Raw genomic sequence first — 15,823 nt, forward strand, 5'->3', positions numbered from 1 at the left:
CCTTCTTGTCCCAGATTGTGACAGGTTATGAAACCTGGGTTCACCATTTCAATCCCGAAACAAAACAACAGTTGATGGAATGGTGCCATTCCCACTCCCCACAGAAGAAAAAATTCAAAGCAGCTGCTTCCGCCAGTAAAGTCATGATCACCATTTTCTGGGAATGTGAAGGTGTGATTCTCACTGATGTGATGCCAAGAGGCATCCAGAAGCATATGTCAACATATTAACAAAACTCAATACATGCTTCCGGCAACTTCGGCACCACAGCAACCCAGGAGATGTTTTGCTGCAACATGATAGTGCTCAGCCCCACACAAGTCTGAGGACTGATGAACACATCACAAAACAGGGTTGGACAGTGTTACCCCATCCACCCTACAGCCCTGATCTAGTCCCCTCAGACTTCCACTTGTTTGGGCCATTAAAAATAATGCCACACGTGGAAGACATTTTGAGGACAATGAGGAGGTGACTCACACAGTGAAGCACTCGCTCTGCCACCAGGACAAGGATTGGTACCGACAGGGCATACAAGCCCTTGTTTCACACTGGAGAAAGGCCATAGAATGGGATGGAGATTACTTGTAAAAATGGGGTTTGTAGATAAAACACCATTCTTTTGTGTGTGTAATTCTCATTATGTTCAATAAAGAATTGTTGAAGAAAAAACATGCAGTGCATTACTTTCTGGGCAACCCTTGTACTTCACAGGACACAACCCCTCACTTCAGCTGAGCTGTTGAGCAGATACAATTATGCCAGGTGTATCACTTAACACATTTTGAATTAAAACAGCATACATTTTGTAATTGGACCAAATGTTGGGAGGAGGAGAAGGGAGATTGGAGTTTAACATCATGATGACACCACTGTTAGTAGAGATGGACCAAATGTTTTCCTGTTTAGAAGACTAAAATCATTACAAGCCAACAAGACTGTAGACTATAGCCACAACAAATTTATATTAATTTTCTAATGAACTTCTATTTATCTCTCAGTTCATTCCTAGTAACTGCTTTGCTTTTCTTTATGTTAAATCATAATGATTTTATAAGGCTTGCAGTTAAAATTTGTATAAATTTATTCAGTTTGCTTTGTGAAGAAATTTCTGTTTCAGGCTTGAGAATCTATTACTCACCCAGTGTGCAGCCAATTCGTGGTGCAGCTCCTGAACGAGAGTACTCTTGACATTTTTCGCCTGTCTTACTATATACTGGGTCATTGTCAGGAAGGCGAATGGGAAAACATTCTGGATGAAAGTCACTGATACTCACACCACAGCATTTCAGACGTTCACCTTGGTAACCTTTAAAAATGAAGTGAACATTTTTGACTGAACAGTACAGATAAGTCATTGAGAACAGCTATAATTTTGAAAACGAAGGTCAGTATTGGGCATGCTGAAGTACATTTTAAAATGGGCTGTTTGACAGGTAGTGTTAAAATTATGCTATCAGATTTGTAAATGACATGAGCAAAGAAAAAGTCATAATTCATAACAGATATTAAAGGCATTCACTTTGTTTGAATTGCAGTTCTTGATAGCCTATGACTTGGGATATAAAAACTTGGGTTGTGGCTCAAGTTATTGAGTTTCTTCCTTGGAAACGAAGTTAGTAATGTTGTATTTAACAGGATATAGAACATTAATTTACAGAAGGGCAACTATTAGCCCTCTGAGCCATGTAAAAAGAGAACTACAGTACAATGCAAGAGCAGCCTTACATATTATATGTACCCCTCTGAGCCATGTAAAAAGAGAACTACAGTACAATGCAAGAGCAGCCTTACATATTATATGTACATTTACAGATGTACACATTAGTACATATTAGTCCTCTGAGCCATGTAAAAATAGAACTACAGAACCACATGGGAGCAGCCTTACATATTATATGTACACTTCCTTCAGTAAAGATAAAATGTTATTATTATAAAGCAAATGTCCACACATCAGTAAACAATCCAAAATATTTAACTGAAAAGGCCTGAAATGTGCCATGCACAGATTATTGTTAATAATTACATCTCTCATATTCTACACAAGGCAGAAGGCACAAGATAACATTTTCCAGAAATTGATAACATACTATGGACTTAATATCAATTTTTAAAAATTTGACACTTTTTTGTTTCTGCTATACACGGAGTAACAGAAATGTGGAACACAAATTGCAGGACACATTCCTCACAGGTAGACCAAGAACTTATGTTGTATGAACATGGGTCTGGAAATGCTTTTTGTTTCCATGTTACAACTCATTTTCTCCAATTCATTAACAGTGGGAAAACACAAGAACAGGAACATTAAAATCATGGAGCATATGCACTCTTGATGACATCTCGTTATGTTATGCACCACCAGTGTTTTGTTTTATATGTTGCTGTTGCCATGCGACGTATGTCATTGCTTATTTGCTGGTAACATCAACTGTTTTAGTGATCAATACGGTCATTGCAAGATCATGGATTACTACATAATCATAGATTTGGCTCATGTAGTGGCAGTGTACACAAACACAGAGATGACAGATGCCTATTTGATGTATGGATTAGCTGACAGTGATGATACTCACGCTCAACGTTCATACCAAGAGAGATTTCCAGGACAAAGGTGCCACAACAGGAAAACATCTAAAACAATTAATCATCAACTTAAGGAACATGGGGCATTTAATCCTGATACTTGCAACTGGGAAGGCCTAGAAGGACGAGGACAACGCAATGGGAGGCAGCAATTCTTCATACAGTTGATGACGAAGTACAAGACATGTAGCTGCAACACTGAATGTTCACCACATGACTGTCTGGCGAGCGTTATATGAGGACCAGCTGTATCCATACCATTTACAGTGCTTACAGGTACTATCAGCAGCTGATTTTTCTGCATGTGTACTCTTCTGCGAATGATTTATTCAACAAAGGGTCAACCCTAATTTTAGTGCAAGGGTGCTATTCACAGATAGGTGTCATTTCCACAAGATCAGATTGTAAATTTCTGCATGGGCAGATGTCAACAAAAATATTCTGCCAAAGTTTGTTCCGGCATTTTGGTGACATTTTTTACAACAGGCTCAACAGATAAAGTTACCATAATTTCCTAGTGATTTTTATACCGGTACTTGATCTGTTATCAGATGTGCCTTTAGCTGTGAAACAAAACATGTACTTCAGACACAATGGTTGTCCATTGGCTTCTAAATAACAGATTTGGTGACTGATGGATAGGTAGAGATAGACCAATTGCCTGGCCTCTACACTCTCTGGACCTAAACCCAATGGACTTTTGTTTGCAGGGGCATTTGAAAGTCCTTGTGCATGGAACCCCAGAAAAAGATGTTCAGAGTCTCTGTGGCCGTATTGTGGAAAGCTGCGAACCACATGCTGTACTCTAGGGATATGTCAGTATTGTAGAAAGCTGCAAAACCACATGCTATACTCCAGGGATACGTCAGTAATGCACACAGAGACCATATTGAACATCTCTTGTGAGAAAGAGTTGTATGCGGTATGCCGGTGCGTTCTGTTCATGTGTGTGTCCCATGATTAATGAGTGGAAATAGGGGAATAAAGCATTTCCAGACCCATGTTCACATAACATCATTTCTTCATCTATATGTGAGGAATGTGTCCTGCAATTTGAGCCATACATTTCTGTTACACACTGTACATCATTACACAAATATAGCAGAAGCCCTTAAGTTTAATCTGGAGCAGAAAGGAATTTATTGGCTGCAAACTAATGCAATGCAAAATAAACTGATTCCTACACTATCTTATCCACTTCTTAAATTCTGTGAAGTTATACCATCAAAATAAGAGACTGATGGCGTACCTTTGAATTTCCCACTGCATTAAAGATACAAATACAAAATATTTCAATTATTCTTCTAGATGTTTTCTGAGGGACTGTAAACAGTGTCATAAGTGTGATCACAGCCTGGATTCCAGCCATTCTGTGAGGTATGGACGGAGTCATACTCATTTTAACAGTTTGAGTTTGACTCTTTGTGCCTGATATGGCATTTGATGTGTATCTGTTTTCCTTCATCTGTGCGTTATTCTGATTCCCTCAGTCATGTTGTGTCATGTTGGTGACATGATCATTGAGAACTTAATGAAAGGAGGTACATCTACTGGTCCTTGGTGCATCTGTTATGAGAAGAGTGGGTGAATCACTGGGACAATATGCCTCTTTCGAACAATTCATATGCCTCTTTCGAACAATTCATACTAAGTTACTGTTATGTGCCATAGTATAATTCTATGTTGTTGATGTTATGGCTGATCATAAAAGTGGACTGGGACTAACAAAATGACATTTTAATTTGTACTTATTGTTTCATATAATGCTTGAAATCACTATCTGTCAACATTTTTTGCAAGTGCTTATACTGTTAACCTTCAAATGGCAGCTATCACATCATGATTTCATATTCTGCTATTTGGTTTCTTTCATCCTGACTGACATTTATAAATGCCCTTGTTCTCAGTGTATGAGCTTTATTTGCACTCACAAACAATGTAATCTTCCTGACATAGGAAATATCAGATATGGATGGAATCATTCATTGTGTGAACATGTGGAGCTACACTACAAAAGAGTGGTAGCTCGAAAGCTAGTTAAGCCTCTGTTCTGTGTGCCATACATCACCAGCTACAGGTGAGTGATTGCATTTTCTTGATTTTGTTTCTCAATGTTTGTTTTAACAGGAATCCCAAAATCTAACCACCCACGTACTTAATGCTAGGGGAGGAGGGAGGAGGGAGGGGGGGGGGGGGGAGGGCTGCAGGCACAAGCTACACCTACAGCTACATAAATTGTTGCTGTTTCATGGGGAGACAGAAGCAGAGTATCTTCTGAAACAACATACATATCTGTTAGCAGAGTCTTATTTCAAACTGCAGATGTTCTGCTGTATTAACCAGTTATGAAAAACTAAACATCTATACAAGTATTAAGTATTCTGTTTCAGAATAAATGAACATAACAGGCAAAAACACTGTAATAATACCCCACAAAGTCAATGAGATAAGGATCCCTACCTGTCATCTGTGGGGTATGTGACATATCGTGAGCTATGAATTCTCCCCATACAGCGGACAGAGTCATTAAATGAGGATGTGGCAGATCAGCATCTTTGTGAACAGCTAAAGACACTTCACGTGGGCTCGGCAGTGAACTGGAATCTGCAAAATGGAAAACAGAAATGTATTCTCTAAAGATAAAATCCAGAATTAAATTATGTGTTATGAAGGTGTAGACACAACATTTCCACACAATGCACAAGGATTGAAGTAAGTATCATATGGCTGGCAATGACATGTCATTATATTTGATAAAACATAATTTTTTTATTGTGAGTTGAAGTCAAATAAACAATAAAGAGGAGGAGGAGCAAAAGAAGATGAGGAGACATAAGCAAAGATAGAAAGGAGAAGTCACTATGAACACACCAGGAATAATAGTAAAATGAAGAACTTTTGTTTCGAATTCCAACATGCCTTTCAAAGTAGTGCTGGTAGTCATATTCTTAGATGTGTATAGTATTCAAGAGTTTTCATGCACAAAGATATTAATAATATGAGAAATAATTAATGTAAATCAAAGTGAAAATCAAAGGAATTAGGTGATGAGAAATAATTAGTGTATATCAAAATGAAAATCTGAGGGATTTGGTGATGAGAAATAATTAATATAATTCGAAATGAAAATCAGAGGGAATAGAAGAAAATAAAGTAGGGAATTGTCAACAGATGATACAATTCTCTTAGGTCTTTCTTCATAACTCCAAATCTTTGAATTTCTGTCTGCCCCTTAGCTGTAGGGTTAGTGCATCTGACTGCCATGCAGAGGGTCCAGGTTTGATTCCCAGGTGGGTCAGAGATTTTCTTCACTCTGGGACCGGATGTAGTGCTGTACTCATCAGAATTTCATCATCATCAACATGTGATCACCTAATGTGGCGTCAGCTGAAAAGATCTGCAACTCGCCACCCGAACTTCGCAAGGTGGGTACTCTTGGCCACCAATGCCCAATGTTGTTTGATGGTATCAGTGAAACATCTATGTGTTTATTTTCATTTTTTTGGGAGGGGGCATGAGTGTTAAGGGCAGGTCGATTGTGTGTGTGTGAGTGAGTGAGTGAGAGAGAGAGAGAGAGAGAGAGAGAGAGAGAGAGAGAGAGAGAGAGAGAGAGAGAGAGAGAGATCCGAGTTGCTACATGAGAAATAAATTATTTTGCAATGAAACTGTCACTCATGAAGCAAAATATGCAACTTTCCAAACAATTCATAGTAAATTACTGTTATGCACAGTAGGATATGTCTACATTATAGGTGTCAGGCCTTAGCCCTTGAGCAGGTGCACCATATTTCCATTAATTTAGCAGGCGTGTGGGTTATTTTATAGCCTTGTACATCATTTACACAACACAGTCTCAAACTTTGAGAAAATCATGTTTATTTTGGGAATACAGTTAATAAGCATTTTAATTCTATATTTTTTTTGTGAACTGACTGATTATTTGAAATTTTTAGGGTAAAATTTAATTATTTCATGAAATGTTAATACAAAGTAATTCACTTGTGGTTTACTTACTTTATTTTTCAGCTTTGTAGATGTCCCCTACAATTTAAGCCTCATGAAGATAAGCCACAGATGGAAAAAAAGACTTTAAGTCATTACAGTTATTGCAAGTGTAAAGCAACTGTCAAATGTTTCTTACAAACAAACTTTTTGTGTTTATCACATATAATGGTTGTTGATACATAATTTGCTCAGCCTCAAATTACACACCTTCATGTTTCTTGTTTGCTAATTCTTGGGAAGCAGATGGACATATGCCTTTCTGTTCCAAAGGTTCTCAATGTTTAATCAAGGAAGTCAAAAGTTACTAGGCAGACACATTATTTTGGATCTTTCAGTCAGATAGGGCTTCATGAATGTCATTGATAAATTCTTCAAAAAATTTTTTCTTATATGATGTGGTTTTCTTTTATTTCAGGAATACAAAATCTGTGCACTGATTCCTGCCACATTCATGGGAGAGTAAAAGACACATCGGCCATCACCTTGTTATGCGAAAGACACTGTACACATTATATAATTGATCCACGGTATAAACCCCTCTTTTGTCACATTATAGTCCTTTATTATTCCAAGCTTGTTTGTTTTATCATCAAGTTTTCACAGTTCATTCATCATTGAAAGGAATATCACTGATTTGTTTTTCTTTGGCACATATGATGTGAGAGTGATGTCTTTTTGCAATCCAAAAATTGAAGACCCATATTTTCGATTTTTGCCTACCTGAAATTCAGCATGTATTTCTCTTTTGTCGTTCTTCAGTGTGCCTATACCAGTAAGCTGCTTCTCTAGGAGAGATGTTGCCAAAGGGTAACTGGTGTACCAGTTATGTAATGCGACATTACTATTGCTTCCTTCGACGTCAGCAATCAGGCACTTCACTACGACACGTGGCTTGTTTAAGGTCTAATATGGGCCGTCCTCTTGTTTCCCACAGTATACTTCCAGACTACTTGTAAAAAATGTTTTTCATCAAACAGAGCAATGATATTGATTCTCAATCCCATATTTTGTTGACTTGTTGCAAATATACTGTATGAAACTGCAGCACCTGTGAAAAACCTCCAATTTCTCATCCATATTGGCTGAGATTGCATGAATTTCTACAATTGAGAACAAACAGTTGCAAGAAAGGATGTTTTGTGGCGGCGTTCGTAGCGACAAACACTTCGCTGTAGAAACGGCTTACGAAGTCACCGCCACACTTTTAATAGCGGGCCGACCGGTCCGCTGGAACAGTGAACAGAAAGATGAAAACCCAAACACTCTGATTAAATAAAAGTCGGTACTTTTCTTTATTAACGAAGATACAGAAACACAGTAGTGAACTCCGTGTCTACAGAAATCTGTCTAGTTCGAGTCGGAGCGGCTAGGTCAGCGTCGGCTGACGACAAACAACAACTCTGCTGCGATGAACACACAACTGACTAGCAAGTACACAAATCAGTGGCGAGTATACAACTGAGCGGCGAATACAGAACTGTCCTAGCACTCGCGTCTCCAGCGCTTAAGAAGCCAGAAGCCAGCGGTAGCGCACGCAGACTTGCGGCGATTTCCTGTATCGCTGGCGCTGCTTATGCGGACGGCGTCCGGACTTTGATGCTGCCAACCTTTTGGCAGCGGGCTCGGTTGGCATTACTGGCTAGGATATAACAGGATGAATGGCAGATAGTTTGTGTGTTTTACTTCTTTCAGAACATGTGCTCTTGTCATCAAATTCCATACATTGAAGTAAAAACAAAAATCTCTTCTAACTTGTACGTGATCTTAGGATTTGCATTCCTTTCCCGTCTGAGTTCCATAGCTTCAGTGCATTATTGCAATGTCCTTTCTTTATTCCAATAAGATGTAGACATCCCAGTAAAGCAAGTATTTCAGATCGTGATGTCAGCTAGATGGTGCAGTGGTTAGCACACTGGATTCACATTCAGAAGGGCGACAGTTCAAACCTGCGTCCGGCCATGCTGATTTCCCTAAATTGTTTCAGGCAAATGCTAGGATGGTTCCCTTGAAAGGACACAGCTAACTTCCTTCCCCATCCTTCCCTAATGTGATGAAACCAAAGACCATGCTGTTTGGTCCCCTCCCCCAAATCAACCAACCAATCATGATGTCTCCTTTGCTTCTCTATAAAGAGATTACTGTGATGATTCACTTTTCTTCTGTATTTGTAGATTTGTATGAGTGACTATATTATCTTATCATACGGTTGTCCATTGTTTTATGAGAAGCAGAAATCTCGCTACTCAGGTCATCTGCACTGCTTCTAGGACCAGGAAACACTTTCACTTTATTCTTATTTCTAACTTTACTCTGGTTGAAGTATTCAATTTTCTTCACTTTGTATCGTTATCTTTGCCAATAACAACTCCAAATTTCCATTCTCATTTGAATCACTATTGTCACCTTCAGTCACAGTCAGTATGTCTTGTTCAGAATAACTGCCATGTTCACTTTCTTGAATTATTTCCACCTTCTTGTCCGATTCCCCACTGCCACTACTGCACAGTTCATGATTTACCCATCTGACATGTCTGACAACTACTGCATAATTTTGGCTCTTTCTTCTGGTGAAAATTCCCTGAATAAGTGATAAACTAAGTAATTTTTTCAAAGCTACTGATCTGGTATAAATATCTATGCACATCTACATGTATATACCAAATATGTATTTTCTTACAGGACTAGGCACATGGAGTACTTTGCACATCGGTAGCATTCTGCCAACAGATTCACGGAACCACAGGCACACAGAAAGTGACAGAGTGAAACTAACTACAACAGTTGGTCCAACAGTAGTGGAATAGCTAGTGTGCCAGTAAACTCTGAGAAAAAGCAGTGTTGCCAGTAGTAAAAAACTCTATATCCCAGTGTGTCTGCTTGAGGATTAATGTAAGAGTGAACTTGACTAACCAATTGCCTTTTGAATTTGTGCTGTTGTACTAGTTAATGTCCGCAGCTCACAGTCCCGCGGTAGCGTTTTCGCTTCCCGAGTACAGGATTCGATTCCCGGCAGGGTCAGGGATTTTCACCTGGCACGAGATTAACTGGATGTTGTTGTGTCGTCTTCATCATCATAATTCATCCCCATTACGATCAGAGGAAGGCAATGGCAAACCACCTCCACTAGGACCTTGCCTAGTATGGCGGTGCAGGTCTCCCACATCGTTCCCCTACGCGCTGTCAAGGAGTATGGGACTCCATCATCATCAGTAGTTACTGGATCAAGCTGTGCTTGAAATCATTATTCATCAACATTTTTGCAACTGTTCATATTGTTAGCCATACAACGCCAGTTATCACATCATAATCTAACATTCAGCTTTGGTTGTTTTCCTTCGCTCTGATTGACATTTATTCATTTATCTATTTTAAATGTGTGAGCCTTATCTGTCCTCACAAACAATGTAATCTTAATGCAGCTGGGATCCTTACATAGTGTGATACACTATTAGGAATAGAGATAAAATGAAGAATTTCAGTTCCCAATTCCAATGCACTTTGAAGAGTGATATTTGTAATCAGGTAGTTAAGCATGTGTAGTAATGAGGCATTGGAGTGGCTAATAACGTAAATAAAAGTAAAGGAAACAGTAAAACATATGTAATAGTATGAAAAATAATTAATGTAAACCTAAAATAAAATCAGAAGGGGTTAGATGAATATAAAGTAAGGTGTGACTATGGTAGACAAACCTGTAAAATTATGATAGAATTGCTGGTTACAAAATTATGAGATAAAATTGCTTGCTATAAAATTATGAGACAAGGTGGCCAGCACAGTGAACACAAAGAAACGCCATTGCATGTGACAAATATATCATGGAAGACACAAAAAAGAATATAAAATATAAAAAAGAGATGGCAGGTAATAATTTCAGATAACACATTGACAGAACAAGAAAAAGAACGTTAGAAAGGATGTACATTTAACATGGAAAAAAAAGTGTCACTGAAGCTGTTAGGAAGAGTATCAAGTTAGGAAAAAGTGACAAGCATGTACTGCAGATAAAGCACAGACAGGGGAAGGATAAGAGTGCCAGAAAAGCAGTGCAGAAAGTGGAAGATAAGTTGGAGGATGAATAATTGCACAGGAAGAAAAAATGGAGGTGAAGTAAAAGAGAAGTATCAGACTGTTAATTCAAACTCTGAAAGAAACAAAAACATTATGTATGATACAAATATGTTCTCACTTTCAAAATTCAGAAACTTTGGTAGTGACAATTTAGTTCATCAAATTCACAAAAACAAAGTAATTTGATCTCTTTTCCTCTACTCATGTTGATATTAAATTTTGGAATGAGATATTTACCTGCTGCACCCCCTCTAGGAAGTGATACTCCATCTGCATATTCAGCAGGTAGAAAACGTAGATATCGAGTATTGGCATTGCCCCAGTGTGGATTTTGAACGTTGTTGCAGTATCCAGAAAATGCACGGTATTTACGAGGTTGACAAGGAAAGTCAACTTCAAGAGGACATCTCTCCCCAAGTGATGTGCTGCGTATGTCCATGAGAGGCAAACCGTAGGTTATTTGGTTGCCATTTAAGCGGAACCTGAACCACACAGAAGATTAGGTAAACACAATGAGCAATTTAAGCTACAATATAAATTTATTGCCTATGCACACTGACTACCATGAAAAATCAGACTTCTTATAGGAAGGAATGACAAATGATTTCCACACTTAATGAAAATTAATTAGCTGTCAACTGATGATGTCTTGAATAATATAATAGAAAAAAAGACAATATTTTGAAAATTATTTTTAGCACTGTTAATGTCTGCAGAAATAGTCTTTACCAGGAATATGTATTATTTAGTTTTCATTTTTTCCCATAGTATCTATCAGATTCCAACTTTGTCTTAAACATGCAGGGTACTTGCAAAATACATTATCACTAAAATATACAAAGTACACCATAAAATTTGTTCCTTCTATTTTACATTTTATGTTTCCACAAAATTTGAAAAGGGAAACTAATAGGTTAAAGTTAGATAGTGGGAATTAGTGAAATTCAGTGGCAAGAGGAACAAGACTTCTGCTCAGGTGAATACAGGGCTATACATACAAAATCAAATAGGGGTAAAGTAGGAGTAGGTTTGATAATAAATAAATAGGAGTGTGGGTAAGCTACTACGAACAGCATAGTGAATGCATTATTGTACACAAGACAGACACGAAGCCCACGCTTACCACAGTAGTACAAGTTTAAATGCCAACTACCTCCGAAGATGATGAGGAGATTGAAGAAATGTATGATGTGATAAAAGAAATTATTCAGATAGTGAAGGTGAATGAAAATTTAATAGTCATGGGGGACTGGAATTTCACAGTAGGAAAAGGAAGAGAAGGAAAAGTAGTAGAAGAGTATGGAATGGGGGTAAGGAATGAAAGAGGAAGCCACTTGGTAGAATGTTGCACAGACCGTAACTTAATCATAGCTAACACTTGGTTTAAGAATTGTAAAAGAAGGTTGTGTATGTGCAAGAGGCCTGGAGACACTGGAAGATTTCAGATAGATTATATAATGGTAAGACAGAGATTTAGGAATCAGATTTCAAATTGTAAGACATCTACAGGGGCAGATGTGGACTCTGACCACAATCCATTGGTTATGAACTGTAGATTAAAAACCGAAGAAACTGCAAAAAAGGTGGGAATTTAAGGAGATGGGACCTGGATAAATTGACAGAACCAGAGGTTGTAGAGAGTTTCAGAGAGATCATTAGGGAACAATTGACAGGAACAGGGGAAAGAAATACAGTAGAAGAAGAATGAGTAGCTTTGAGAGATGAAATAGTGAAGGCAGCAGAGGATGAAGTAGGTAAAAAGATGAGGGCTAATAGAAATCCTTGGGTAACAGAAGAGATACTGAATTTAATTGACGAAAGGAGAAAATATGAAAATGCAGTAAATAAAGCAGGTGAAAAATTCAAAAATGAGTTCGACAGGAAGTGCAAAATGCCTAAGCAGGTATGACTAGAGGACAAATTAAGAATGTAGAGGCATATATCACTAGGGGTAAGATAGATACTGCCTACAGGCAAATTAAAGAGACCTTTGGAGACGAGAACCCCCTGTATGAATATAAAGAGCTCAAATGGAAAACCAGTTCTAAACAAAGAAGGGAAAGCAGAAAGGTAGAAGGAGTACATAGAGGTATTATACAAGGGTAATGTACTTGAGGGCAATATTATGCAAATGGAAGAGGACACAGTCGAAGATGAAATGGGAGAAATGATACTGCATGAAGAATTTGATAGGACACTGGAAAACTTAAGTCGAAACAAGGTCCTGGGGGTAGAAAACATTCCATTAGAACCACTGATAGCCTTGGGAGAGCCAGTCATGACAAAACTCTACCATCTGGTGAGCAAGATGTATGAGACAGGCGAAATACCCTCAGACTTTAAAAATAATGTAATAATTCTCGTCCCAAAGAAAGCAGGTGTTAACAGGTGTGAAAATTACCAAAATATCAGTTTAATAAATCATGGCTGCAAAATATTGCATACTTTACAGACAAATGGAAAAACTGGTAGAAGCTGAGCTTGGGGAAGATCAGTTTGGGTTCTGTAGAAATGTTGGAACAAGTGACTTATCTTAGCAGGTAGATTAAGGAAAGGCAAACCTACATTCCTAGCATTTGCAGACGTAGAGAAAGCTTTTGACCATTTTGACTGGAATACTCTCTTTCAAATTCTGAATGTGGCAGGGATCAAATACAAGGAGCAAAAGGCTATTTACAATTTGTACAGATATAAGACGGCAATTTTGAGAGTCCAGGGACATAACAGGGAAGCAGTGGTTGGGAAGGGCGTGAGACAGGGTTGTAGCCTATCACCAGTGTTATTTAATCTTATGGTAGTAGTAGCAGCTTTATTCAACTGTAGATCTCTTTTTACATGTCAAAGTATTTACAAGCTTAGATCAATTTAAAATAAACTAATTTGTATACACATATATTTACAGACTTGGTTGGTTGGTTGGTTTGGGGAAGGAGACCAGACAGCGTGGTCATCGGTCTCATCGGATTAGGGAAGGATGGGAAAGGAAGTCGGCCGTGCCCTTTCAGAGGAACCATCCCGGCATTGGCCTGGAGTGATTTAGGGAAATCACGGAAAACCTAAATCAGGATGGCCGGACGCGGGATTGAACCGTCGTCCTCCCGAATGCGAGTCCAGTGTTTACAGACTTCTAGTAAGACATAATCATTAGATTTACTCCTGGTATACAATACTTTTTTTAATAAATGACTCATTAAATAATGTAATGCCTCACCGTACACTCATATCTCACTATGAGTCACTGCACGCACTATACACACATTGTTTCATAGGACTTCACTCACTACGCGCGCGCGATACTAACATCTCTTCCTCCCTCTGAGCTCAACATCTCGCGCCCACCCACCCACACACACCCACACACACACACACACACACACACACACACACACACACACACACACACACATTTGTGATCTCTGGGCCATCTTCTGTACCACAACTTCCCATTTGCTATCCTGCAAAACTGAGACAGCATCCATCCGTAATGAGTGAGATGTTGAGCTCAGAGAGAGGAAGAAATTTTAGTATTGTGCTACACATAGCTTGCAGGTAAGTATTTCTAGAAAGGAAAAAGCATAAAGTGAAGGTGTTATGTGGAATGCTGGATGTTTTATAATCATTATTATTATTATTTATTTGTGCAATGTTTTTTATCATACCCCTACTCTGTTTTATCTAAGTAATCCTACAATGTATAAAATGTATAGGATAACAGGTATTTTTATCTGCCTTTTTAAATTCAATGCCACACATAGCAATATTAATGACATTATGAAACAATTATTGTACGTTCTGAAAAAAAAAAGTAGTGGATTTTGTCATATGGCACAGTACAGGGCTGAAAACATTCTTCAGATGTCAAATGTCAAATAGTTCGGGTAAAGTTGTTGAGAAGAGACAGTTGATTGTGAGGAGAAGAGAATTAGGCCTTTCTGTCATGTCTGATCCAGTCCCAAGATGAAGACTCCCACTATGCAGAAGAGTGTACATTGAAATGAGCCTTAACTGCTCACTAAAACTTGGAATTCAGAACTGGTTAGATGCCTTCCAGAGGTAGAAATTATGACTCAGGTTTTGGTCTAGCACACAGTCTTATTTATGTAGATGCAATGAATGCCACTCTGGTTTCGATACCTGTACACAAATTGTCCAATTATGCTGCTTCAATTCCTAAAGGCCGTTTCAAGATTTTTCTGTAGTATAAAGGTCTGAAACTGGATTCCGTGAATCTCGCGATGCAAAAGAATACCCTGTTTGAGTAATAAGAAGCTAAACTGGCACCCAACTACAGAAGTGGCATCATTGCTAAAGAATGGAATTAGGCAACATTTTTAGAACCAAATACTTTGTAATTGATAAAGAATTGGTCAGGGTTTACAGGTATCACACTGCAAAATATTTCGCTTAATCCTGACTTTGCCTCACTTAAGATGAAACCGAGCGACGTGGCGCAGTGGTTAGCACACTGGACTCGCATTCGGGAGGACGACGGTTCAATCCCGTCTCCGGCCATCCTGATTTAGGTTTTCCGTGATTTCCCTAAATCGCTTCAGGCAAATGCCGGGATGGTTCCTTTGAAAGGGCACGGCCGATTTCCTTCCCCATCCTTTCCTCACCCGAGCTTGCGTTCCGTCTCTAATGACCTCGTTGTCGACGGGACGTTAAACACTAATCTCCTCCTCCTCCTTAAGATGAAGTTTTTTTACAATAATTACCATTATTTTTTCTCTGGTACAGTTTCCGTTATAGATGAATTCGCAATGTGGCAAATGCAATAAACATGCGACAGAAAAGAAAGAAAGAAAATACTTTTTAGACGTTTTACATGCAGGTAGAAGATATAATAAGTCAACCGAGTTAACATCACGTTACCTGCATGTGAGCTCTCTCACTTTCGTTGAAATCACAGTAGGTTGTCTACAGTATTAGCGGCGAGATTTTCCAAATGGATTTTCGATTTGAGAAGATATTGGCGACATGTTGACTTGTATCTAATGAGAATGTAGACAGTAACGTAATTGAAATGCACATTCACCTAGGACCAAACAAAACGAAATATTCAAGTTCTTCTCCAACAATCGATGTTTTCTTTATGGTAATTTGAGCTCGCCTACTGTACGTGAAAGATGTGGGAGGGGAACGGAACAGTAGAAACGAC

At 38.5% G+C, this 15,823-nt stretch overlaps 1 protein-coding gene across 1 annotated transcript in view; it reads right to left on the reverse strand.

The window, feature by feature from the left end:
• LOC126115034 (uncharacterized) overlaps positions 1-15,823 on the reverse strand; it is a gene marked incomplete at its 5' end in the record, with an annotated part of 85,173 nt that overhangs the window by 42,757 nt on the left and 26,593 nt on the right. Inside the window, 3 exons of the mRNA XM_049915077.1 lie at positions 1,142-1,309; positions 5,050-5,193; positions 10,903-11,147. Of these exons, the coding sequence (XP_049771034.1) occupies positions 1,142-1,309; positions 5,050-5,193; positions 10,903-11,147 (557 nt within the window). The remainder of the gene's footprint in view (positions 1-1,141; positions 1,310-5,049; positions 5,194-10,902; positions 11,148-15,823) is intronic.

Source organism: Schistocerca cancellata, chromosome 1 (assembly GCF_023864275.1).
Source record: "Schistocerca cancellata isolate TAMUIC-IGC-003103 chromosome 1, iqSchCanc2.1, whole genome shotgun sequence".
Lineage (NCBI taxonomy): Eukaryota > Metazoa > Arthropoda > Insecta > Orthoptera > Acrididae > Schistocerca > Schistocerca cancellata.